This window comes from Artibeus jamaicensis, unplaced genomic scaffold (assembly GCF_021234435.1).
Source record: "Artibeus jamaicensis isolate MK-2021 breed Jamaican fruit bat unplaced genomic scaffold, CSHL_Jam_final contig_585, whole genome shotgun sequence".
NCBI lineage: Eukaryota > Metazoa > Chordata > Mammalia > Chiroptera > Phyllostomidae > Artibeus > Artibeus jamaicensis.
This window is the reverse complement of record NW_026521894.1, coordinates 8,052,798-8,078,015: the sequence shown is the minus strand read 5'-3', so window position 1 is coordinate 8,078,015 and position 25,218 is coordinate 8,052,798. Positions and strand designations below refer to the sequence as shown.

Sequence of the window (25,218 nt, the reverse complement as noted above, 5' to 3'; positions counted from 1 at the left end):
GAAAAAATGTACACACAGAGAAAAACTATTAAAGCCAGTAAGTGATATCAGTAAAGTTTCAGGATATTAGATGAATATACAAATACGATTTTTATTTCTACACACTTGCAATGAACAATCTGAAAATGAAATTAATACAATTTCACTTATAATAACTCAAGAAGAAAAATGGAAGTTCAACAAAATAAACAATACTAAAAAGTAGAAAACATCACTAGAAAATATTAAAGAAAACTAAATAAAATGCTGTTAATATGTCAGTACTCCTGAAGTTCATCTATGCACTCAGCATAATCCCTGTAAAAACTCTACCTTTTGTGCCCTTGCTATGTGGCTCAGTTAGTTGAACTGCCAGCTCATGCACCAAAAAGTTGAGGGTTTGATCCCCAGTTGGGGCACGTATGCAAGGCAACCAATCGATGTTTCTCACATCATATTTTTTTAATCTCTTTTTCTCCCTTCTCTCTGTAAAATCAATAAACATACCTTCACGTGAGAATTAATTAAAAAAATTTTTAAGTCTAACTTTTGTGCAGAAATTCACCAACTGATCCTAAAATACAGACAGAAATATCAGGGACCCAGAGTAACCAAAACAATCTTGAAAATGAAAAAGTTGGAGGAGTCACATACACCCATTCTAAAACACAGCTAAAGTAATCAAGGTAATGTGTTACTGGCATAACGGCAGACACAGATCAGACACATAGAAGAGAATTAACAGTCCAGACATTTATGGTTAATTGATTTTCAAAGAGTACCAAGTCAGTGAAGTGAGGAAAAAGAATAATAATAGCCTTTTCAACAACTGGTGCTAGGACCTGGATACCCACATGCAAAAGAATGAAGTTAGACCTTTACCTCACACTGAATACAAAAACTAACACGAAATGAATGTAAGAGCTAAAACTATACAATGCTTAGAAAAAGACACAGGTGTACATCTTTATTTTTGACTTTGAATTAGGCAATGGTTTCTTAGATATGACATGTAAAGAACAAGCAAAAGAGAAATAAGCCAGTCATAGGAAGATAAATGCCACATAATTTCAGTCATATGTGGAATCTAATGAATTAAACAAGCAAAAGAAACAAATTCATAGAGCGCAGAATGACAGCTATTGGGAGGGGGAGTTTAGAGAGTAGATGGATTGAGCAAAAAGGAAAAATGGCCCAGGGACAGGGACAACAGTGTGGTGATTGCTGGCAGGAGAGGAGTATAAGGGGCTAAATCCCAATGGAAAAAAACACAATAAAAAAATAAGTAACTAGTCCTGGCTGATGTAGCTCAGTGGATTGGGCATGGGCCTGTGAAGCAAAGGGCCGCTGGTTCGATTCCCAGTCAGGGCACATGCCCGGGTTGCAGGCCAGGTCCCCAGTAGGGGACACATGAGAGGCAACCACACAATGATGTTCCGCTTCCTTTCTTTCTCTCTCCCTTCCCCCTCTCTGTAAATAAATAAATAAATAGATAGATAGATAGATAAATAAATAAATAAGTAAATAAGTGTGATAGTACCAGAAGCTGTAGATTCATTTAATTAAAAAATAATAATTAAGAACAAGCAAGAAAAAATAGAAAATTAACAACTCTTATGTTTTCTTCTTTATCCTAAGAAAATAGTAAGACAAACAGCAAACAAAATGGAAGAAAATATTTGCAAATTATATATATGACTTGAGAATCCAGAATATAAAGAACTCTTACAAGATAACAGTAAAAAAGCAACAAAAGATCTGAATAGACCTTTCTCCAAAAAAGACATACAATTTATAAGCACATGGAAAGAGGCTCAACTTCATTTGCCATTAGAAAAATGTAAAATCAAAACCACAATGAGATAATAACCACTTCATACTCACTAGGATAGCTAGATTAAAAAGACAGACAATAGTTAAGTACAGATGCTCCCCGATTTACAATGAGGTTATGTCCTGATAAACCTGTATTAATTTGAAAATGTCCTAAGTTGAAAATGCATTGAAAACACTTCAACTATCAAATATCAGAGTTAGCCCGGTCTACCTTAAATGTGCTCAGAGCACTTACATTTGCCTACAGTTGGGCAATTACTTGAGTTTCACCTCAAAAGTAATTGCCTTCCCTTCTCACCAAAAGCTGGAGATATAGATAGGTGTTTCATAGAAACATGAGATGATAAAACACAAACACAATATCCAAAATAAGCTGGCAACACAATACACTGTGCTTATTGGTTGTTTACGCTTGTGCTTACGTTGTTGATGGGGAGCTGTAGTTCACTGCTGCTGCACAGCATCACGAGAGTATAGTACAGCATATTGCAAGTAAGGGAAAAGATCAAAATTCAAAAAACCATCATACAGTGGAAAAATCATAAATCCAACCATCATAAGTTGTGGACTGTTTGTACTACAAAAATGTGAAGAATCTGGAAACCTCATATATTGTTAGTGGGATAATAAAAATGATAAAACCACTGTGGAAAAACACTTGGCACATTATTAAAAATGTTAAACACTAAATTACCATATGACCTAGCATGCCCACCCTTAGATATAGATGTAAGAGCATTAAAATCATAGGTTCAAACAAAACTGGTACACGAATGTCCACATTACCACCTTTTAATAGTCAAAAAGTGGAAACATCGCAACTGTCCATCAGTGAATGGAAAACCAAGCTGTGATATATCCATTAAATAGAATATTATTCAGGCATTAAAAGGAATTAACTATATATACTTGCTGCAACATGGATGAATCTTGAAAACATTATATTAAGTTCAAGAAGTCAGACACAAGCCCTGACTGGTGTAGCTCAGTGGGTTGGGTGTCATCCTGCAAACTGAAAGGTCACAGGTTGGGGGCACATGAGAGGCAACCTACCAATGTTTCCCTCCCTCTCCTTCCCCCACCCTTTTTCTCTCTCTAAAAATAAATAAATAAAATCTTGAAAAAGTCACCACATATTATATAATCCAATTTACATAAAATGTCCAGAATAAGAAAATCCATAGAAATAGAAAGTAGATTAGTGGTTGCCAGAGGATGGGTGAAGGGGTAATTGGATTTGACTGTTAACAGGCATAGGGTTACTGTTGGAGTGATGGAAATGTTCTGCAATAAAGATAGTGGTGATGGCTGCAAAAAATTGTGAATATGCTAAAAAACAATGAAATTTTACACTTTGTGGTATGTGAATTATATCAGTGAAAAAAATATCATACTAACTACTTAACACGTCATGAAGTTCCACTTGTTTTGCATCCTAATTTCCTTTTTAGCCATATGTCTGGTTATTCCACCCCTCCCAGCCAAACTGGTCTTTTAATTTTGCAAATAAACAAATGCTCTTATTTCAAGGCCACTATATACTCTGCATGGACATGTTTATTTTATTCACTTTGCCTGGGTATGTTTATTTTTTCCTAGCATAGCTAATTTCAACTTATTCTTTAGGTCTAGTACAACTATCACTTCCTCAGACAATTTTTATTTTTAATCCTCTCATTATGTACCACACTCTTATTACCGAATACTAGACTCCCTGATATTGTGTTGGCCAAAAAGTCTGTTTAGATTTTTCTGTAAAGTAAAAGAAATATTTTTTATTTTCACCAATAACTTTATTGATTTGAATATTTTGAGTACGTCGGTTATCTCCTGCTTTTGCCTTCTAGTGGGAAGAGGCCAGGGCCGCTGCTAAACATCCTTACATGCATAAGACAGCCCTACAGCAAAGAAGTAATTGGTCAAAATGTAAATAGTACCAAAAACTTTGCAAACCACTTGACATGTTAGATCAGTCACAGCACCTTCTCCATACGATGCACAAATTTTTTTTTTGCGTTTCAGCGTTTTTCCCTTTCTTGAAATAATAAAGCATAATATGCTGAAAATGTTGTGTATCTTCTCCCATCTTCATTATGAAAATGGCTACACAAAAACTCACCAATTTTGATAAATTTTTAAAAAACTGTACGCTAATATGACAACTGTAACAATACAATCTAACAAAACTGTTTCAAATGAGGTTAAGGACAACTGAGGACTACTAGAACCTTCTTATGGAAAAAAACTAAACAAACTTTTGGCCAATCCAATACTTGCCTTTGCAGTATTCATATTTTAGTGCTGGTCATTAAGTATTTAATTATATAATTCTTCACTTAACATCACTAATAGGTTCTGTGACTTTAAGTCAATTGACAGGTTCTGTGACTTTAAACAAAACAATGCACAATAAAACTAATTTTACCATAGGCTAACTGATATAAATAAGAGTTAGTTTAAGAAGTGGCATCCCCCCAACACTGTAATGAAAAAATGTTGAACCACGCAAATTATTCAAGGTCTTGCTATACTAAAGCAATTATTTCTGAGGTCTATTCCAACTTTAAAATTATATGGTCTTTTCACCTGAAACTATATGTTTAACTAACAAGGCCCTACAACTCGAAAACCTAATGAGTGGGCCTACAAAGTCACTGTGTATAAATGTTATAAAAAGGAAAGGGAAGAAAACTGCCATCTCATTTTAGGAAATGCCCTAGCTGGAATGTGGGAACCAACTCACCACTTTCCACTTATTGATGAATCAGTTTTCCAACTTCTTGCTAATTAATGCTATAGCAAGAAACAAACATATATATAAAACACCAAAAGACACTGTCCTTTGAAGTATGGGAAAGCATTTACAAACCAGAAGAAGCACCCTGAGCGTGGAATGCCATCCTGTGCCCCAAAAGGTTGTGGGTCTGATCCCTGGCTGGGACACATGTCGGAGGCATCCTACTAGTGTTTCTCTCTCACACTGATATATTTCTCTCCTTTTCTCTCTCTAAAGTCAACAAACATATCCTTGGGTGAGTATTTAAAAAAAAAACAACAACTTTTTTTCTCAGACATTACTACTGCAATACCCTTATCATTGAAAATGTGAAATCACTTCACATATGAAGACCAAAAGAGAAATTGATATTCTACTTCTTCATTTTTCACAAACAACCCTATAAAACTATAGTCAACTGAAAACAAAGCATTTTTAAGATGGTTGGCTTTCTTACAGTTACATTATTTGGAGCAAGTCAGGTGCTACTAGGATTTCATGAATTTTAGAAACGTGTACAAACCATTAGATTCCCCCTGGAATCAGGGCAGTTGGAGGGTTTTTTGTGCTTCAAGATTTAAATTGAAAACCCCAAATAAACAGTTTCTTTTCGTGGTGGAGGGTTTCCAAACTACTAACTACCCCAGATGTTTTTACATAACCACTTGGGAGTTCTAACAGGTGGTGGTATGAAATCTAATTCCTCAAAATAGATTTGATTTAGAAAATCCCACTCTTTAATGCACAAATTACAGATATATGTACAGTATACAAGCAGTATACTTGTGGCATCAAAATTTCACCTGCGAGGGGTAATTAGAAAAAAAAAAGTCTAAAAGTATCCCTTTATAGCGTGATATTGAAATAGAGGTTCAGAACACTGCCCTAGACAGAATGTAGTGATACAGTTAAACTTTCTTAGATAACATGATCATTTCTGTTAGAATATGCTGGGAAAGGAAACATGACAGATCATATAGTTTATGATTTAATACATTATACTTTTGTACAACATACACTTGAGAAAAGGCTTCATTAAAAAGCTACACTACTTCTATAATAAGTGTTTGTGCTCCACTTGGGACAATCTAGAGTTCCCATTTTAGGTTAGACTTGATGTATTTTACTTTCTTTTTCTCCCAGAAGTTCTAAAATAATGTGGTAAAGTGATAGTTGACCACATCCATGTTCATTTATCATTTTATAGTACAGTAAACTAGTTACTTGACCACAAAAGGCTTATTTATCATCAAGTACCTGACTGAAATCAATTCTCAACTATAATAATAGGGGAAGTTTAGGTACAAATTATTCTTAATTTCAAAAGTCACAGCGAAAATATAAACAAGACCAATTATTTCTCTTTTTAAAAGATTTTATTTATTTTTAGAGAGAGGGGAAGGGAGGGAGAAAAACACTGATGTGTGAGAGATACATTGATAAGTTGCCTCTCACAAGCCCTGACTGGGGATCTGGTCTGCAATCCATGCATGTGCCCTGACTGGGAATCAAACCAGAGACCTTTTGGTTAGCAGGCTGGTCTTCAATCCACTGAGCCACACCAGCCAGGGCCAATTACAATAATAATACAAATAATTACTCTTCAACTAAAATTAGTTATTGTTTCTCTTTCTTTAATTTTAATGATTTTTTTTAAAGATCTTATTTATTTTTAGAGAGAGGGAAAGGGAGAGAGAAAGAAAGGGAGCAAAATATCAATGTGTGGTTGCCTCTTGTGTGCCCCCTACTGGGGACTTGGCCTGCAACCCAGGCATGTGCCCTGACTGGGAATCGAACAGATGACCTTTTGGTTCTCAGCCCATGCTCAATCCACTGAGCTATACCAGCCAGGACTGTTTCTTTATTTCTAGAAGTAACTTCAGAATAACTAACTGTACCTTTTGTGTAAACTTAGTGGCCAAATTGTTCAAATAAGTAAGAAAGTAAGCCTGGGTTTCCTTTTTTCTTAACATAACACTGTCTTCTGCCTGCTCTTCAGTGGAGGTAGTAATAAATAACAAACCAGACTAAAGGAGAGACATAACTGAGAAAGAGAAGGAAAATTAGGAAAATTAGAATTCTAAATATATGAAGGGTATTCAAATTTTAGGAACCAGGATGCCAAGAGTCTGGCCTCTCTTCCTATTTATAGAGAGGGAAGTTGAAAAAGAGGTGCCTGATGAAAAAAGCAAGATAGAGAAATCCTTCTACCTGAAAATATATCCTTCACATATCATAATAATGCTCTCCCAAAATTCATGGTTTAATGATCCTAAAAAATGTGAATATTTTATGGGAAGACTTAACTTATGATTCCTTATATTATTACATCCACAAATAACTATGTCTGTGTTAGTGAACAAGTTATGATTAAGCAGGATCTATAAATACAAATATAAAGCAAGGGTGGTAAGATACTAGGACTTATTTCACGGGAGGATAGGGGCTAGAAAAAATATTATCAGATCTGGGGAAAATTTGCACTATTTCAAGGAAGAGGAAAGTCTTGAAGAATGGCTGCGGAATCCCAAAGAAGCTGACGGAAAACATATGAAGAGCATGTTTGGAGAAGATGCCCAGGCTGGAAGAAGCACAATACATATGACAGAGAATAGGTGAAGATACAACCAAAAAGATAGAATGAGTTAAGGATCATAAAAAGTTGTAAATATCAGCAATGACAATATTATTATAATAACAGTATGAATATACAGAATCTGAATAAATGGTATTAAGTAGACAAAGGGAAATATAATCACAATTAAACTTCTGTAAGTAAGAATTAAATATCTGTAATGTCTTGGTGATATAAAGTTGAATAAGAACAGTAGGTCTTGACTTTTTTGGGAGGTGTGCCAGTTCTGGTTCTGTCTGCCTTTGAATATCTTCTTCCCCATTCTCCTCCTCTGCACTGTATGACAGGAAACCTGACCCCATGCAGGCAATGTTTCCTAGGCTCTATATCACCTGGCTAGTGGCTGGGTTTAATAAATGGGAAGCACCAGTGTAAAGATTAAAGGGCAGTTGGAAGCCGCACTTTTTCCCTCCCACTCACTCTCTGTCCTGGCAGAATCTCCACTTTGACTACTGATCCCTTACCAGACAAATCTACCTTTCATCTTCCACATAGTACATAAACTCAACCTCTGGGTTGCCTCATCTCTCCTTGTTCTCACCACCTCTGTGGCCTTCAGCTGTTGCTGCTGTCCTGAGTTGGCTTCACTTAAGCTGCTCTTCTTAGCTCTTCTATCTCCAATGTAACCAATTCCCTCATTTAATAGCTTCATGTTAAATACTCAAGATTGGTTTCAGCCCTGGCTGGTGTAGCTCAGTGGATTGAGCGCGGGCCTGTGAACCAGACAATCACGGTTCAATTCCCAGTCAGGGCACATGCCTGGGTTGCAGGCCAGTTCCCAGCAGGGGACACACGAAAGGCAACCATACATTGATGTTTCTCTCCCTCTCTCCTTCCCTTCCCCTCTAAAGATAAATAAATAAAATATTAAAAAAAAAAAAAGATTGGTTTCAATCTTCCTAAATGGAATGCTGACTCAGACAGACAGGAACAAGCCTATTTAGGAATCTAAAACACTCCACCTGCACAGACAAACCTTTACGGTTTTGGGGGATCCCAGAACTCTCGAAGCCTGTCTATTAATCCCAGATTACAAACAGTGAATATACAAAAAGGCAAATTTCTAGGAAAAATAGATTCTAGGGGGGATAAGATGGTTACAGAACAATGTGAATTAAATAATGCCACACAACTGTACACCTAGAAATCACTAAAATGGTTAGATTTTGCATGTTTTTAAAAAAGGTAAGGAAACACTCAACTACAATAAAACATGGTAAAGGTACAACAGAAATAATGTGTAATTCTGTGAGAACATTTAAGAAGTACTAACTATACCTGCTAAAAGAGGTTTCAGAGATTACATTTGACCTGAACTGTGAATGTAAGAATACTAGGAAGACAGGGAGAAAAACACTGCAGGCAGAGGGAACAGAATATAAAGAAAAAATTGGTTAAACTGCAAGTAGTTTGGTATGGCTGGTGCACAGGGTAGATGTTGAGAAGGTGAGATAAAGCAGGGTGATTCCATAGAGCACTTCGAGTGACCCACTGATAAAAAACCAAACTGGTGATCCAGAGGCAATAAACACCACTTTGACATATTTTGACCTGTGCAATATTTAAGGAAATTCTAGCAAGGTAACAGTTGACTGTAGCTGAGTTGCAAGAAGGGCTATTTAAGTGCAGTGAGGTACAAAAGTCAATGCAGTATGTTGCAGAACAAAAAATAGGTAAGGAAGTAGAACAACTAAGTAAAATTTATTGCTCTTTGAATAAATTTGATTTATGAAAGGGTGACAGAGCATTAGCTAGAATAAGCAGTGGCGTGTAGGAATGTGTTGTGTGTGTGTGTGTGTGTGTGTGTAATGGTAAAAATCCTTAAGTATGAGAACTTCTTAATTAGCATTTGGCAGTGTCTGGAACATACCAAACACCCAAAGATTTGCTGAAAGAACATTATGAAGAAACGGAGGCAACAAAGAGGGGCTGTAGATGGGGAGTACTTATGAGAAGAATCATGAGTGAAGAATAAGATAGTTAATATTTTAAGCCACTAGGTTTTATAATTGTAGATATTTATGTGCTGATAGGAGCTTCAAGAAATGTAATGCTAAATGAAAAAATGCGAGAGCAGTGAGTGTGGGGAGATTTATTAGATATTCTTTTGCACAACTGGAAATTTCTGGTAAGTGCGCAACTTTCAACTTTAAGAATGTGAAGTGTAGTGCAAATGCTTTAGGTAGATTTTGTGTTCTAACAGTAAATATGATGAATTGTAAGATTATCTGAGAAGCAACAACAAAAGTCCAAAAGAGAAGTAATAGGGAGGCATATTGGTAAGATACATGGCAATCAAAATGGAATGTGAATGGCAAAAAACTAGTTTAGGGTAAGAAACAATGGCTGGAGTTTCTATCCATTGGTAAGAAAAGTAGGAAGCAGAGCAGCTGGTTTGTGCAGGATAAAGACTCACAAGTTGGTGTGAATTATTCCAGTTAGAAAATCATATTGCTTTTGTAAGACCAGTGGTTCTTGACTGACAGTAATTTTGCCCTCTAGGTAACATCTGGCAACATTTTTTGTTGTCGTATCTGGATGAGGATGAAGTGGAGCACTAAAGGATAGAGGCCAGCGATGCCACTAAACATTCCACTATGCAAAAGACAGTTCCTGGTAAGTAATCATTTGGCCCAAAACGTCAACATTCCTGAGGATAAGCCTTGGCCCATATGACTCAGTGACCTGTGAACCGAAAGGTCGCCAGTTGGATTCCCAGTCAGGGTAAACGCTGGGTTGCCAGCTAGATCCCTGGCTGGGGTCTTTCGAGAGGCAACTAACTGATGTTTCTCTTCCTCTCTGAAAATAAAGAAAATCTTAAGAACAAAATAAAACAAACAAACAAAACAGCACTGAAGGTGAGAAACCCTGCTGAAGACTGGGTTCCTGAAGCGCATCTAGATTACCAAAATGCCAAAACTCAAAAATTCTTAAGCAAACACTGCGTGGAGGGAAAATATAAAGTATACCAATGTTATCATGATCACTGTGAAAACCTACTCTGGTTTACATGTAAGCCTAATATAACAATTACAAGATACCTTTTCCTCACAGATACAGATATAGATTCAGGTGAGCTGTACTCAATTCTGATAAAGTGGGCAAACATTAACAAGATATTAGTTTACGCTTAAGCCATTCATTTAGTTCTCTAAAAACATGTGATGGAGCCACTTATCATCTAATATTTCCTGCAAAATGTGTCTATCAAGAGTCCGTGCACAAACATCATTTCTTTGGACAGAACTGAGTATTTTAAAAAGAAACAAGACAATGGGTTTATCTAACAATAAAACAATGGTAGCAATGACTGCAGACACTACCGGAAGTTTCAACAGAGTTGTTTATCATTTACTTTCAGGGATGTCGCATATTATGTCTGTAAATAATTTGCTCGAATTTTGAGTTTTATGTGGCTCTCTCTCCCAGTAGTACAACCCTCATTCTTTCAGGGTACAAACAATAGCAAAACCTGTTTCCCACACGGACAATAATACACATTGAGAACTGGCCCGAGGAACTAATCCTCCGCAAACGGAGGAAAAACTAACGAAGACTAGAAAAGTCAACTGAAAGTCATTTCCCATGTGAAGTTTCCTGCTAATCAAAAAAACCTGGAATTGTTGTTTTAAAATATGCAGCTGGCCTTTCAAACCTCTACACGGGACGACTTTTTGCAGTGGGTGGAGAGGGAAGAACACACCATTCGCCCCAAATTCGAGGTTCTAAAATCGAGTTATCAGAAGGGCGTCAGGAAGGTCTTTTCACAAAGCTGGGTGCCTGAAAAAGTCCTCATTTTTTCCTATTTTGGCCCCGGCCCTAACAAGAGAAAGTGCACCCAAGGCTGAAAAACATGCATTCCCTCCATCACGTAGCCAACCCTCCTCCATAGGTCTCAACTAAGTATTCAGGCCTGACTTGCCCTCCAAACCCGGGCCTCAGGTGTCCCACCCAAGCTCCTCTTCAGCGATACTCCCCTACCCACCGCCACGCAGCCTGAGAAGAGCATCCACGTACAAAGAGGCTTAACTGCCCGAGCCTCCAGCATAAGAGTCACCATCAGGCTAAAGTAGTCGGGGGGAAGCAAAACCCTAAAGCTTCCCCACCCTGGGAAAACCTTTCGCCCCAAAGGTCCTTCCGCCCAGCTTAACTGGTCCAATATTCCTCCCTCCCGCGTTCGACCTTACCCAATACCAGCCGGGCAACGTCTGAAGGTAACAACATAATCAAAGCTGCAGATGGGACCCCAATAAGAGACCAGGCTCGGGTAAAAGCCAACACAGCAGCAACCACTGTGCCGCATCTCCCGGTTCCAGTGGCGGCACTGAACCCGCGGCAATTCGTCCCGCCTCTTTCACTTCACGCCAGCCAATCGCTTCCGCAGGAGAAAGAAAGGCGCCGAAATGAAACCCGCCTCCGCTCTCCTTAAAACTGTCGTCATTTCCTCCCTCATATTTGAGTGGGTGAGGTTGTAGGGGGCGAGGAGGTGGAGTGAAGGCCTCAGAGTCCGTGCCTGCGAGCGAGCAGCAAACGCAAGGGCGCACGCCATTGGTGGGCAAGGCGCAGGCGCGTGGCTTTAGACGTGCCCACTGTTTTCGGGGAGGCGAAGCCCGGAGCGCCGATTCGGTGAAGATGAGGCGCATGGGCAAATGGTGCTGGGCGGGAGGGGGGGCGCCGCTCTGCTTTACTTCTTCCTGTGGAGACCGGCGCTGCGAGGTCGCGCCAGGTTTGAACCGGAAGCGGGAATAATGCCTGGATAGCTTGCTCGAGCGGTCTGCGGCCTTGGCCTTAGGCAATTTGGGCTGCAACCTCCGGCTTCATGGGAGATTGCACTTTGGCTGTCGGAGTCCAGCGGTAAGGACGCGGAAGCCATGCTCTTGGGGAATTCAGTCGTTTTCGAGCTGTTTGGCCCCAGCCTTCATAGACTCAGTCTCAGGACTCCAGAGCGGCCCTTGCACTTCTTCACACGTCATCTTTCCCTGGCTCGGCGAGCCCGTAGCTAATTTATCCACGAACCTTATTCTAAAGACAACTAGACGACTTGACTACTACCATTTTTTCTCTTCTCATAATTAGTTTTAATCAGCGAGCATCTGTTGAAGTTTAAACTGCGGTCGCGTGGTTAAGATCTTGGGCTCTGGAATCACTGCAGGAGTACAAATTCTGGCCATCGTCTATGTGACTTCGCTATTCAATTTTCCTTGTGATAATCCTTTCCTGTGGTGAGCTTTCAAGAGCGTTCGCTGCCGTTTTTGCCAGGCACAGATTAAGTAAAAAGACTTAAAATTTCGGGATGATAATGTGATAAAAGAGTACTGCGGTAGTAGAGGTGTCAATGAGGTTCTGTGGAAACAGCCGAGAGAATCAAATCAGTTTGTGCTGAGACCTCACAGTGTTAAATTGCTTTGGAGGATGGTAGGAGCCTTCTGCAGATAAGACAGAGTGCGTATAAAGCCACGAAGTGTAGAAGGTTCCCGAATCTCACAAGTGAGGTCTGGTATTTAGTTAAATAAATTTGGGCATTTGCAAAATGTCAGTCATAGGAATGGATAAGATCACACTGAGAGAACATAGAGTGAGAAGTAAGGAGACAAGGATGTTCTTTCAGGTTTAGGTGGAAGAAGAAACATTAAATTTATGAAACAAAAGGAAGTGTGAATATTGATAACTACTAATGATAATTTATTGAGCATTTGTTATGTTCCATGCACTGTGAAACATGTATGTGAATCCTTACAATACCTCTTTGAGATAGGTGCTAGTATTATTTTTCATTTTATCATTAATAAAACTGAGATTAAGAGAGATTAGCTAACCTGTTCTAGGTTATACAACTTGTAAGTAGCAGCATCAGTACAATCTGAGTACACAGCCCACATTCTTACCGCTAGAAAAGAATGGCATGCCAAAGGCAGAGTTATATCTAGAAAGATGGGATTTGGCATTGTCAAATTCTGCAAAGGGATCACTATTGGATTGACCAATTCAGAGGTTCTTACTTTAAAAAATATAAATCAGCCCAGGCTGGTGTGGCTCAGTGGATTGAGTGCGGACCCGGGAACCAAAGGGTCACTGGTTCAATTCCCAGTCAGGGTACATTCCTGGGTTGGAGGCCTAGTCCCCAGTGGGGGGTGCATGAGGGGCAACCAAACATTGATGTTTCTTCCCCTCCCTGTCTCCTCTTCCTTCTCTTTAAAAATAAATCTTAAAAATATATATGAGTCATTTAGTTGCATGTTGGGAGCAGAACCTAGGTCTTTTTGAATTAACACATTAGTTGAATTCAGCTTTAGTGACACTGTTACTGTAGCTGACTACTCTCTAGTTCTTTTGGTTTTCTTTTAGTTCCCCTAACATACCATATGCTCTTCCATCTTAGGACCCTTAGGCTGCTATGCTCATCTCCTTCCCTAAAATGTTCTCCAGCTCTATGATTGGTACTGCTTCATTCTGATCTTAGCTTTATTGTAACCTCCTCTGAGATGTGTTCCCTAATAGTTTATCAAAAATGATCCTTCCTATTATTGCATATTTCTTTCTATTGAGCCATATATAACAACTTGGAATTATGCATTGATTTATCCATGTACTTGTTTACTGTCACTCTCTCCCACTAGTTATGACTCCACAAAGATAGAACTTGTGTCTGTCTGGTTCAGTATAAGTCTAGACCCTGTCCCTACCCCAGTGTAGTACCTTGTACAAAACAGTTGCCCAATAAATATTGTTGCGTGTACCAAAGAATGAGTATCTCCTATTTATGTACGTAATACTGCACTGTTTTGTTTTTTTTGAAAGTGATCAATCTTTGAGAAACAGAAAGGAGGAAAGACAAGTAAGCCACAGCTTAAAAAAGAAATTTAGAGTTGTCTCTTCCTGGAAGCGTCACATGTTTAGTAAACATGCATTTTATTCACATTAGAAATAACATCTCTAGTATATTTAGGAATAAAGGTGCCTACTTTTACTAATTTATTTATTTAATTGGTTATGCTATTACAGTTCTCCCATTTTTTTCTCCCCTTTTTTCCCCTCTGCCCACTACCCCATCCCATCATCATTCCCCCACCTTAGTTCATGCCCATGGGTTGTCCACATAAGTTCTTTGGCTTTTCCATTTCCCATACTATTCTTAACCTCCCTCTGTCTATTTTATACCTACTGTTTATGCTTCTTATTTCCTGTACCGTTCCACCATTTGCTGCCACCCATTCTCACTGGTAACCCACAATGTGATTGATCTCCATTTCTGTGATTTGGTTCCTGTTCTAGTCGTTTGTTTAGTTTGTTTTTGGTTTTTTTAGGTTCATTCGTTGATAGCTGTGAGTCTGTTCTCATTCTACTGTTCATATTTTTTATCTTTCTCTTAGGTAAGTATCTTTAACATTTCATATAATAAGGGCTTGGTGATAATGAACTCACCAAGCACTTTATCTGCCCTTCCATTCTAAATGATAGCTTTGCTGGATAGAGTAATCGTGGATGTGGGTACTTGCGTTTCATGACTTGGAATACTTCTTTCCAGTCCCTTCTTACCTGCAAGGTTTCTTTTGGGAACCTTGTAGTTCTTATGGGAACTCATTTGTGGATAACCATCTCCTTTTCTCTTGCTGCTTATAAGATTCTCTCCTTATCTTTAATGTTTGGTGATATAATTACGATGTTCTTTGGTGTGTGCTTTCTTGGGTCCAACTTCTTTGGGACTCTCTGAGCTTCCTGGACTTCCTGGAAGTCTATTTCTTTTGCCAGATTGGGGAAGTTCTCCTTGATTATGTTCTCAGATAAGTTTTTCATTTCTTGCTCTTCCTCTTCTCATTTTGGCACTGCTATGATTTGGACGTTGGAACGTTTAAAGATGTCCTGGAGTTTCCTAAGCCTGTCCTCATATATTTGAATTCTTGTTTCTTCATTCTTTTCTGTTTGGTTGTTTCTTTCTTCCTTCTGGTCCACTCCCTTGATTTGAGTCCCAGTTTCCTTTCCGTCACTGTTGGTTTCCTGTGCATTTCTCTTCATTTCAATTAGTTTAGCCTTCATTTGTTCCTCTAATTTGTGACTAAAATCAATTTCTGTGAGCATCCTGATTACCAGTGGTTTGAACTATGCATCTGATATGTTGGCTATCTTTTCATTACTTAGTTGTGTTTTTTCTGGAGCTTTTATCTGTTCTTTCATTTGGGTCATATTTCTTTGTCTCAGTGCAGCTGTTAAGTAGTAATGGTATTGGCCACTGTGGAGTAACCCAGGTGACTGTTGTGGGGGAGGGGTTTGAGAGGGAACAGTGCCACTTGCCCACCTCTCAGCCAGCTTTAAGTCACTTCCTCTGTTACCATAAGCAAATTGGGCCCTTATGGTGCTCATTGCTTGGTGGGTGGTTTTGTGTATGTTCTAAGACCCTGTGGGTGTGTCCAACGAACTCTCCTATGAGGCTGCGAGATTTTCCTGCTGCCTCAACCCCCACTGGTTTTTTCCAATCAAAACTTTTGAGGCTTTGTTTCCCCTCACTGGAACTGTGGGTTGCATGGTTTGTCTCACTTTCCAGTTGTTCCCCATGGTTCATCGAAACACTAATGTGAGACTACCTGCTCTGCCAGCTGCCACCTTGCCTGGTCCGCCAGCCACAGCCTTGCCACGTGTCCTCTACCCCAGCTGCCCTTCTCCACCCCATCTACCTGTTTGGATGAATATTTCTTCTTTAACTCCTTGGCTGTTAGACTTCCATACAGTTTGATTTTCTGTCAGTTCTGGTTATTTTGTGTTTTTAAGTTTGTTGTTTTTCTTTTGGTTGTGTGAGGAGGCAAAGTGTATCTACTATGCCTCCATCTTGGCTGGCCTAGTTTAATGCTTCTTTAGTTTAGTGCTGAATATTGCTAAGGTATTTTATTTTCTTTGTTCATTCAATTAAAAGGACTTTAAGATTGACCAAAGAGGGGGAAAAGTCCTAGATACAACTCTAAGGAATGGAAACAAATATGAGAGTCCCGTTCTGAACCAGTATACAGTCAACTGAGAGCCTATCAAGTAAATAACATTTTGTTACCAACAGCAGAGTAAAGAAGGTTGTAATAGGGGTGAAGGGGTCAGAATAATCAATGAATACAAGTAGAGGAGAATTAGAGTTATCGGCTGGAGTGTGGTCTCTCACTTCTTGCCACTTTTAAGATTCTGAGAGATTAGACATCCAGCCAAGATGGAGGCGTAGGTGGAAACACTGTGCCTCTTCACACAACTAAGTTTAAAGACAACAAAGTTTTAGTAACAAAACACAGAAAATGGAACTGTGTGGAAGTCTGACAACAATGAACCATTCAGCCAGACTGGTAAGAGGGATGGAGTCAGCAGCTGGTGGAGTGGGCTGGGCAGGAAAAAGCGGCCAGACCAACCCAGGCACACAGGCAGTGGTTGGTGGATCCCAGGCGTGGGGTGGCATCGGGCAGACCCAGTGAGGGCGCAAGGTGGCTGGCTGACCGTGGTCACACATTTGTGCAAAGATAAACCAGGCAAAGGAGTGAGTGGTGAGACAGACCGTGCAACCCAGGGCCTCAGTGACGGGAAATAAAGCCTAAAAGCACCAATTGGAAAAACTTTTGGGGTCAAGGTGCTGGGAGAAGCTGCCAGGCTCACAGAGAGTTCATTGGAAAGACCCACAGGATCCTGGAGGGTGCACAGGCCCACACACCCAGGAGCCAGGACTGGGGGTGGGGGTGCAGTTTGCTTGCAGGAAGCAGCAGGGGGGGACCAGAATCTGAGAGAGAGAGAGAGAGGGGGGAACAGATGCCATTGTCCCTCTCTGACCCTGCCCCCACATACAGCATCGCAACTCAGCAACTAGGTTGTCCCACCCTGGTGAACATCTGAGGCTCTGCCCCTCATACATAACAGGCGCTAACAGACCAAAACATTATGGCTCAAGAAGAACAGCTCAAAGCCCCAGAGCCAGTAGTTCTAAGTGACCAAGAGATAGCCAACCTATCAGATGCGCAATTCAAAACACTGGCGATCAAGATGCTCACAGAACTGGTTGATTTTAGTCACAAATTAGAGGAACAAATAAAGGCTAAACTAATTGAAGTGAAGGCAAATGCACAGGAAACCAATAGTGATGGAAAGGAAATTGGGACTCAAATCAATGGAGTAGACCAGAAGAAAGAAAAAAATGAAGAAACAAGAATTCAAAAAAATGAGGTGAGGCTTAGGAGCCTCCTCAGGGCACCTTTAGACATTCCAAGATTCGAATTATAGGGGTACCAGAAGGGAAACAGGAAGAGCAACAAGTAGAAAACTTATTTGAACAAATAAAGGAGAACTTTCCCAATCTGGCAAAGGCAATAGACATCCAGGAAATCCAGGAAGCTCAGAGAGTCCCAAAGAAGGTGGACCCAAGAAGGAACACACCAAGGCACATCATAATTACGTTAGCCAAGATTAAAATGAAGGAGTGAATTCCAGCAGCAGCAAGAGATAAGGGAACAGTCACCTACAAAAGGAGTTCCCATCAGACTGTCATCTGATTTCTCAAAAGAGACCTTACAGGCAAGAAGGGGCTGGAAAGAAGTATTCCAAGTCGTGAAAGGCAAGGACCTACATCCAAGATTGCTCTATTCAGTAAAGCTATCATTTAGAATGGAAGGGCAGATAAAGTGCTTCTCAGATAAGGTCAAATTCAAGGAGCTCATCATCACGAAGCCCTTATTATATGAATTGTTAAAGGGACTTACCTAAGAAAAAGAAGATAAAAACTATGAACAGTAAAAGGATAGCAAACACAGTTATTAACAACCACATCTAAAGCAAAAGCAAACTAAGAGGACAGCTATATCAGGAGTGGAACCATAGAAATGGAGATGACATGGAAAGTTAACAGGAGTGGGAGAAGGAGGCAGAAGGTACAGAGAATAAGTAGCATAGATGGTAGGTAGAAAATAGATGGGGGAGGGAAAGAATAGTATGGGAAATAAAGAATCTAAAGAACTTGAGACACATGGTCATAAACTAAAGGGAGTGGTGGAACAGGGGTATGCAGGGTAGAATGGAATGAAGGGGGGGAAATGGTACAAGTGTAATGGCATAATCAATAAAATATACTAAAAAAATAAATTTAAAAAAAAAGGGAGGTGACGTGGTGCCCTGGCTGGTGTAACTCAGTGGATTGAGCACGGGCCTGTAAAGCAAAGGGTTGCTGGTTTGATTCCCAGTCAGGGCATATGCCTGGGTTGCAGGCCAGGTCTCCAATGTGGACCATGTGAAAGGCAACCACACATTGATACTTTTCTCCCTCTCTTTCTTCCTTCCCTTCTCTCTAAAAAATAAATAAATAAACTATTAAAAAAAGATTCTGTGAGATTAAACATAGGCAGAGAAACATACATAGTATATATAGATGGATGGGAAAAAGACATTTCCATTTTTTTCCTTTTGAGATATATGTATGTGTAGATACCATGGACGTAAATGTGTATATTTTTCTTTATTAACATTGTATAACAAAAATGAAGCTCCTTTTTTAGATTTTTTTTAAATTAAATTTTTAGAGAGATAGGAAGGGAAGGAGAAAGAGAGGGAGAGAAACATCAATGTGCAAGAGCTACATCGATCAGTTGCCTGTCCTATGCCCCCAGTTGGAGATCCAGCCTGCAACCTATGCCTGTGTCCTGACTGGGAATCAAAGGGCTGACCCTTTGGTTTGCAGGCGGGCACTCAATCCACTGAGCCACAGCAGCCAGGGCAAAAACAAAATACATAAGATTTTTTTAAAGATTATCAAAAAAAGGTTTATTTTACTGGAAAATCTAAACGGAGGAAGGCTACCTCATTGGTATTAAGGCACAGTAAAATATAGTTGATCTTTTGACATTTGTAAGGGATAACATTGTAGTTTACAATTTCCTTTGAAAATAGGAATAATATCTTTTTCCCTCTGCTTTTATATATTAAATGAGAGCCATAAAGCCAGTTATGATGCAAGTGCTAGGTAAGACTTAATAGCTCTGATAACCTCCTGCATATTAATTCCAGAGCATATGCAATTTAAGCTTTTGTTCAGCTATATAACTCATGACATATAGAAAAGGTACTTTTAAATAGTTTAGGTGGTCACTGTTAAATTCTTAAGTGCTCTTTTCCTTATTTGCTTGTCTGGCTTCCATGCATTTCTGTAATTGAGTTTAAACGTCATGTTTCTTAGAAGAGGTACCAGAACAGTAGAATAAATTACATGTTTCCTCTTTTTATCTTGCTGCTGCACACAAAGTACACAATTGAAGCTCTGTACAAAATATGGCATGTTGAAGCTTTGTTGTGATGTACTAAGAAAACCTCATTTAAGTGTGGAAATGTTAAGAAAAACCATTGTGCCTTTGATTACAATATGCCTCTACTTGTACAGTTAGATACAACTATATCTTATTAACCACAGTCTGAAATAATTTTTTGTATGCATTTTTACAGGCAATGATGTGTTTTCTGAAAATCTGAACCATGAGTCTAGTACTTGATGATCTGCTTATTTGCTGCCGTCAACTAGGACACGATAAAGCCACAGAACGAAGGGTAGTAAATTACTTAAATTTAATTTTTCTTTGAAATAAGTAATTAATTACCCATTATTATCTTCTGTTTTTCATTTTCAGAAAGAAATTGAGAACTTTAAACGTCTGATTCGAAATCCTGAAACCATTCAACATTTAGATCGGCATTCAGATTCCAAACAAGGGAAATACTTGAATTGGGATGCTGTTTTTAGGTGTTCTGTTGTAATTTTTTTTACTGTATTTATTTCATTTTTATTTCTGTTGTGATATTTTGTTGTTATATAGTTAGGTCTTATTTATATTTGTCTTCTATATAACATTGCTCCTTGTATATGAAGTTTGCTCTTAGTATTTATTTGAATCATTATTTTTAAAAGATGTTTATAGACAAAGTTAATTTTAAATCATTTGTTCAGTGAAATGACTTAGATGTATCGCACTGAAGATTAGATAGAATTCCTTTCATATCAGTTCATAAAACAATTATAAATTAGAGAATAAAGTGCTTTATTACTACTTTGACGTCTTTTTTTTGTTTTTTTAATCCTTGCCCAAGGATATGCTTATTGATTTTAGAGAGAGAGGAAGAGTGAGAGAGAGAGAGGAAGAGGACAACACGGATGTGAGAAGGAAACATCAGTTGGTTGCCTCCCGTATGCTCCTCTATGCGGATCAAACCCACAGCCTTTTTCTTTGGTGGATGGGATGATGCTCCAATTAACTGAGCCACCTGGGCACAGCCTGACAGCTTTAAGTAACTGCCAGATGTTAAAGTATAATACAAAAAGTAAAAAATAAAATAAAATAAAATAAATAAAAAGTAAAAGGAATTTTAGAATAATTCTATATGAATGCAATTAAAAAAAAACAAAATTCAGGTATTGGAAAGATGCAATTGGTTGTTGGACTGGTGTGCCAAACAAAATTAATGCATTTTACATTAAGACAATTTTCAACTATTAAATCCCTTTAAAACTAGAAACATGTTATAAGATGTAGGAAAGACAAGTAAGATAATTAAAGCAGAATACTGAGAAACTTGAAATATTTATAGTCAAGAGGAAGTAAGAGTATTTACTTGTTTTCCAGTTTTTGGAGCAGATAATCTATTTTATTTTTACCTGTTATTTGGTACTGTATTCACTATTACAGATTTTGGTGTGAGTAACATGAAAAATACATGCTTTTTTGTTACTTAGTTTATTTCAGATACCACAAATATAGTTATTATTTAAAGGTAAATATTCCTTTGCATAAGCTGATCAAGTAGGCCAAATATGCACCTGGCACTCCCAGGTAATCATAAATCTTTTATAGGCAGGCTTTATTTAAATGCTAGAAACATTTCCAGCTGCCTAGGAAAGAGATAGATCATGCTTTGAATAACAGGAACAGGTGACAGAGAATAGTACTGCAAGCTTTTAATGATAAAATGAGAAATCAGGAAGTAAAGCAATAGGAAATCATGGAGGTTATACATTAAGAGCTTTGCAGACCAGACTCTAAACTGGTATTGTGGAGCCCTGGCTGGTGTAGCTCAGTGGATTGAGCGCGGGCCTGCAACCCAGAGTATCGCGGTTCGATTCCCAGTCACGGCATATGCCTGGGTTGCAGGCCAGTTCCCAGCAGGAACACACAAGAGGCAACCATACATTGATATTTCTCTCTCTCTCTCCTTCCCTTCCCCTCTAAAGATAAATAAATAAAATATTTTTAAAAATAAAAAAATAAAATAAATTGGTATTGTGGGGTCTTAGGCCTTGAATGAGAAATTTGTTGCATTTAGTTGGTACATTGATTGAAACAACATGGTTTAAAAGATGCTCTTTATGATAGCATGAAGGAGTTTTTGAAGCTATTATAATAATTTAAATATTTAATGAGTTTCTGAAATTCCATTTTGTTTTCTTGAAGATTTTTACAGAAATATATTCAGAAAGAAACAGAATGTCTGAAAACAGCAAAATCAAATGTGTCTGCCTCAACACAAGCCACCAGGCAGAAAAAAATGCAAGAAATCAGTAGCTTGCTCAAATATTTCATCAAGTGTGCAAATAAAAGTAAGCGCTATATTACTTATTATAAATAATTGGCTTAATAATTATTTGTTGCATGAGCCGGGTCTGAATATGATGAGATAAAAGTTGAGTGCTAACTCTAATTTTTAGTACATAAGTAATGATTTTTAATATTGTTTCACGTATTTGGAGGAATTTATATAAGTATGGAATGATATAATCTCAGAGCTAAAATGATTAAAATTACTATTTCAACACCTATTCTTGGATCGCTTCTTTATATCCTTAGCACTTAGGTAGCCATATGATTAAACGTACCTTTTCAGGCTTTTTCTATCTTTGATAATAGCTTTAATAGTAGTGAAAACTTGTCTCTTTTTGTTCTTGTTTCTGCCTTCTGAGGTACTACAGAAAAATTCTAATTGATTTTTTCAATATGACTTTCTTTAAGATATTTGAAGTTAGTGACGATATTTCCCTTAAGTCTTCTTTTCTGTGCTAAACACACCTACTTCCTTCAGTGCATGTGAGTCACTTCAGTGACTCTCTTCCAAGAGTCACTTCATGTCACTCTCTTCCGAATATTCTTCAGTACCTCTTTTAAAGTGTGGAACTCATTCTCATAGGTATGTTCTTATTGGTACAGAGTGGATCAGGACTTGACATCTTTTGTTCTGTACTTTTACTACTTAATTCTAAGACCATATTAGGTTTCTTGGTAATCAAAACCTATATTCTTAAATAGTACTGTGCTTACTATTGACTTTTTTAAAATACAGAAATTGTTTTTTATTCCTGAAGAGCCGCATATCTTCCATTCAACTTGTACAGTTGATAGTTTTGAAAATTTGACATTTTTTTAACCAAAATGCAGGATCCTAATAGGCTTATGTTAAGAAATGGGCTTCACACAATGCTAAAAAATTAAGATCACGAATGTTTGTTAAGGGACTCTTGGGGTTAGACTTTGTTTACTCTTCATAGTTAAGGACTTGGCTTTGTGGTAACAAGTTTAGTTAAAGAATCGAAAGCCCAATGTTGGTAAACATTATTAAGTAGAAGGACATAGGTTATTAGTGGATGATATTTCAGAATGGAGGTATAAGACCTTGAGTCTAAAAAACAAGGTTTCGGAAAAATTTAGTTTGCTAGCTCTTCTGAGATGCCAGTTTGTGTGGATAGTTTTAGCCCTTGTCAAGGACTCCAGCATAAATCAAAGAAAGTGACCCTGAAATACTCTGTACCTGCTTTTGCCTTATATGATGTTGGCCTTGCATTGATTAAAGTTTGTATTCTTGTCTGCTAACATTGGGTGTTTATAGATCTCTATGTGTGCCCATTTGTAGCCCACCAGAATAATTTGCAGCTTATAGTTTTATTTTACAATGACAAAAGAACATAAATTTCATTTGCAAAATTAACACTGGAGATCGCCTTTGAAAATATATGAAAGTATCAGTATATTGGCTTACAGGAATGAGTGGATGAAATTATCAATGTATGGCTAAAAAGTGTTGTTTTTATTTAAGGCTTTGTTTTCTTTCAAGTTTGACTTTGTAACTTAAAACATCTTTCGTCTTGAAGTAGAACCAGGGCAGCGTTACCATGTCATCTCCCTTCTTCAGTTGCTTTTTCAAAAGGTTGGAGAATTGATGGGATTTTTAAAAATTTTTATTTAGTTATTTTTCAAGTACAGTTTTTTGTCTTTCTCCCATCCCAGCCCCCCCTGCCCCATGCTTCCCACCTCCCTCCATTTCCACTCCCCTTAGTTCTTGTCCCTGTGTCCATCATATTTGTTTCTCCAAATTCCTCCCCTTAATTGATGGGATTTTAAACACAGGTCCAGACTTTGCCAGACTTGCTTAGCAGTTGGTAATCAAGGTATGGTGAAAGAAACAGACTTTTAAAAAAGAGGCAGTGGGAAAGGAACCAGGAAGCAAATATTGTTCATTGCTCGATTTAGGCATTTGTCACCTTCTGTACAATGTATAGACAGACATTCTAAAGAATAGAAAATCCAACTGGGAAAAATGTTACATTCCAAGAGGTTCCTTAAAGTCATTGCAGCCAACTTAGGTATCCTTTTGAGGCAGCTCTTTAGAAAAGAATTGTCAGCATTATTCTCGAAGCACTTCTCAAATTTGGTAGAGAAAGGAAATATATTGGGATAAGGCCACAGGGAAATATTTCATTTTGATATTAATTTATAAGGTTATTCAATAAACGTTTATTTGCCATTTACTATTCTAACCATCTAACCAGTCACTGGGCTATATATCGAGATATAGAACTTAATTCCTTTCTGTAAGGCTGTAATAATATAACCTGTTAGAGATAAGAAAATGTTATAAGGACTCTAAGAGAGAGATGCACAGGGTAGCAAAGAAACATATGGTTGTTTGTTTGATCATTGACCAGATGACTGAAGTTATGATACAAACCTTAAGAAACATGATTTTCCAGTTATATCAGTGTATATTAATTTAGCATAGTCTGATACTTAACTAATCTCATCACTAGAAAATTCTAAACTACAATATATTCAGATATATATAATGACTTGTGGTACCCTGCTCATAGCTTATAACAAAAAGTGTTATATGTGATTTTTTAATTGTTAATGTTGAGATATAAAATTTCAGTTGTGATATCAATATGATTTGCTCAAAATAAATACTTTTCAAATTTAAAAAGCAATATCAAAGTGAAAACTTTATTTTAGAAAGTATGCATCTATGTCAAACAGTAGAGATCTATTAACCTTCACATCAAATTACAAATTAGTTTTTTAAAAAGAAAGAATTTATCATGCTTCCAGTAAATACAGTAGATAAACCCAACAAGGCAGCAGACACATAAACTGTGCAGGCATGTGTAACAAATATGCAGAGGCCGTTAATTTCATAAGTACAGTATAGTCATATTTGGGTTTTATGAAACATCAATTATAAATAACATGAAACTGTAACAATACACTAAAATTGGCTTTTTATACAGATACCAGGCAGTACAAGCTCAAAACTTGAGTAAATTATCATTATTTTACATCGGTATACATAGTACCAGTTAGTGTTTAAAAACAAAATTTAATTCATAGCACTTTATAGTTTTTGAATCTGTTTCAGTCAGTTAAGAGTGTGAAAATGGTTAGCTCTAGTTTAAAAAGAATTTTTTCTAACCCAAAATCAAGGTGTAATATTGCCTTTTTTATGTTTATAACCAGGCATAAACTTTACTAAACCACAATGTTTAAAAACTATTAAGTGGTATCCAAGGATACTTACATTAAAAGGTAACGTGTTGTTCCATCTCATGACTGGTTATTCAATTGCTTTGTTTAACGGGTTTTAAAACTATATTTTTACTTTCCATACAGCCTACTGCAACATGTCTGACAGTTCTAGCAAAATGGGTGCTTTCAAAGGAAGCAGAATAATTTTCGAGTCA

General features: G+C 37.8%; 2 protein-coding genes across 7 annotated transcripts in view; one reads left to right on the top strand and one right to left on the bottom strand.

Annotated features, from left to right (window-relative positions):
• The window catches only part of LOC119058839 (protein NPAT), a 70,066-nt gene extending 58,478 nt beyond the window's left edge, over window positions 1–11,588 (bottom strand). The window contains exon 1 of one of the 2 annotated variants that reach the window (XM_053670427.1): window positions 11,414–11,588. In XM_053670427.1, coding sequence (XP_053526402.1) covers window positions 11,414–11,450 — 37 coding nt within the window. In that variant the 5' untranslated portion in view covers window positions 11,451–11,588. The remainder of the gene's footprint in view (window positions 1–11,413) is intronic. The other variant, XM_037158310.2, reaches the window with a different exon arrangement.
• A 315-nt stretch (window positions 11,589–11,903) lies between these two features.
• Window positions 11,904–25,218, top strand: part of ATM (ATM serine/threonine kinase) — a 170,611-nt gene continuing 157,296 nt past the window's right edge. The window contains exons 1-5 of one of the 5 annotated variants that reach the window (XM_053670388.1): window positions 11,904–12,080; window positions 12,303–12,448; window positions 19,671–19,772; window positions 19,853–19,965; window positions 21,668–21,813. In XM_053670388.1, coding sequence (XP_053526363.1) covers window positions 19,701–19,772; window positions 19,853–19,965; window positions 21,668–21,813 — 331 coding nt within the window. In that variant the 5' untranslated portion in view covers window positions 11,904–12,080; window positions 12,303–12,448; window positions 19,671–19,700. The other 4 variants (XM_053670384.1, XM_053670387.1, XM_053670385.1 and 1 more) reach the window with 4 other exon arrangements.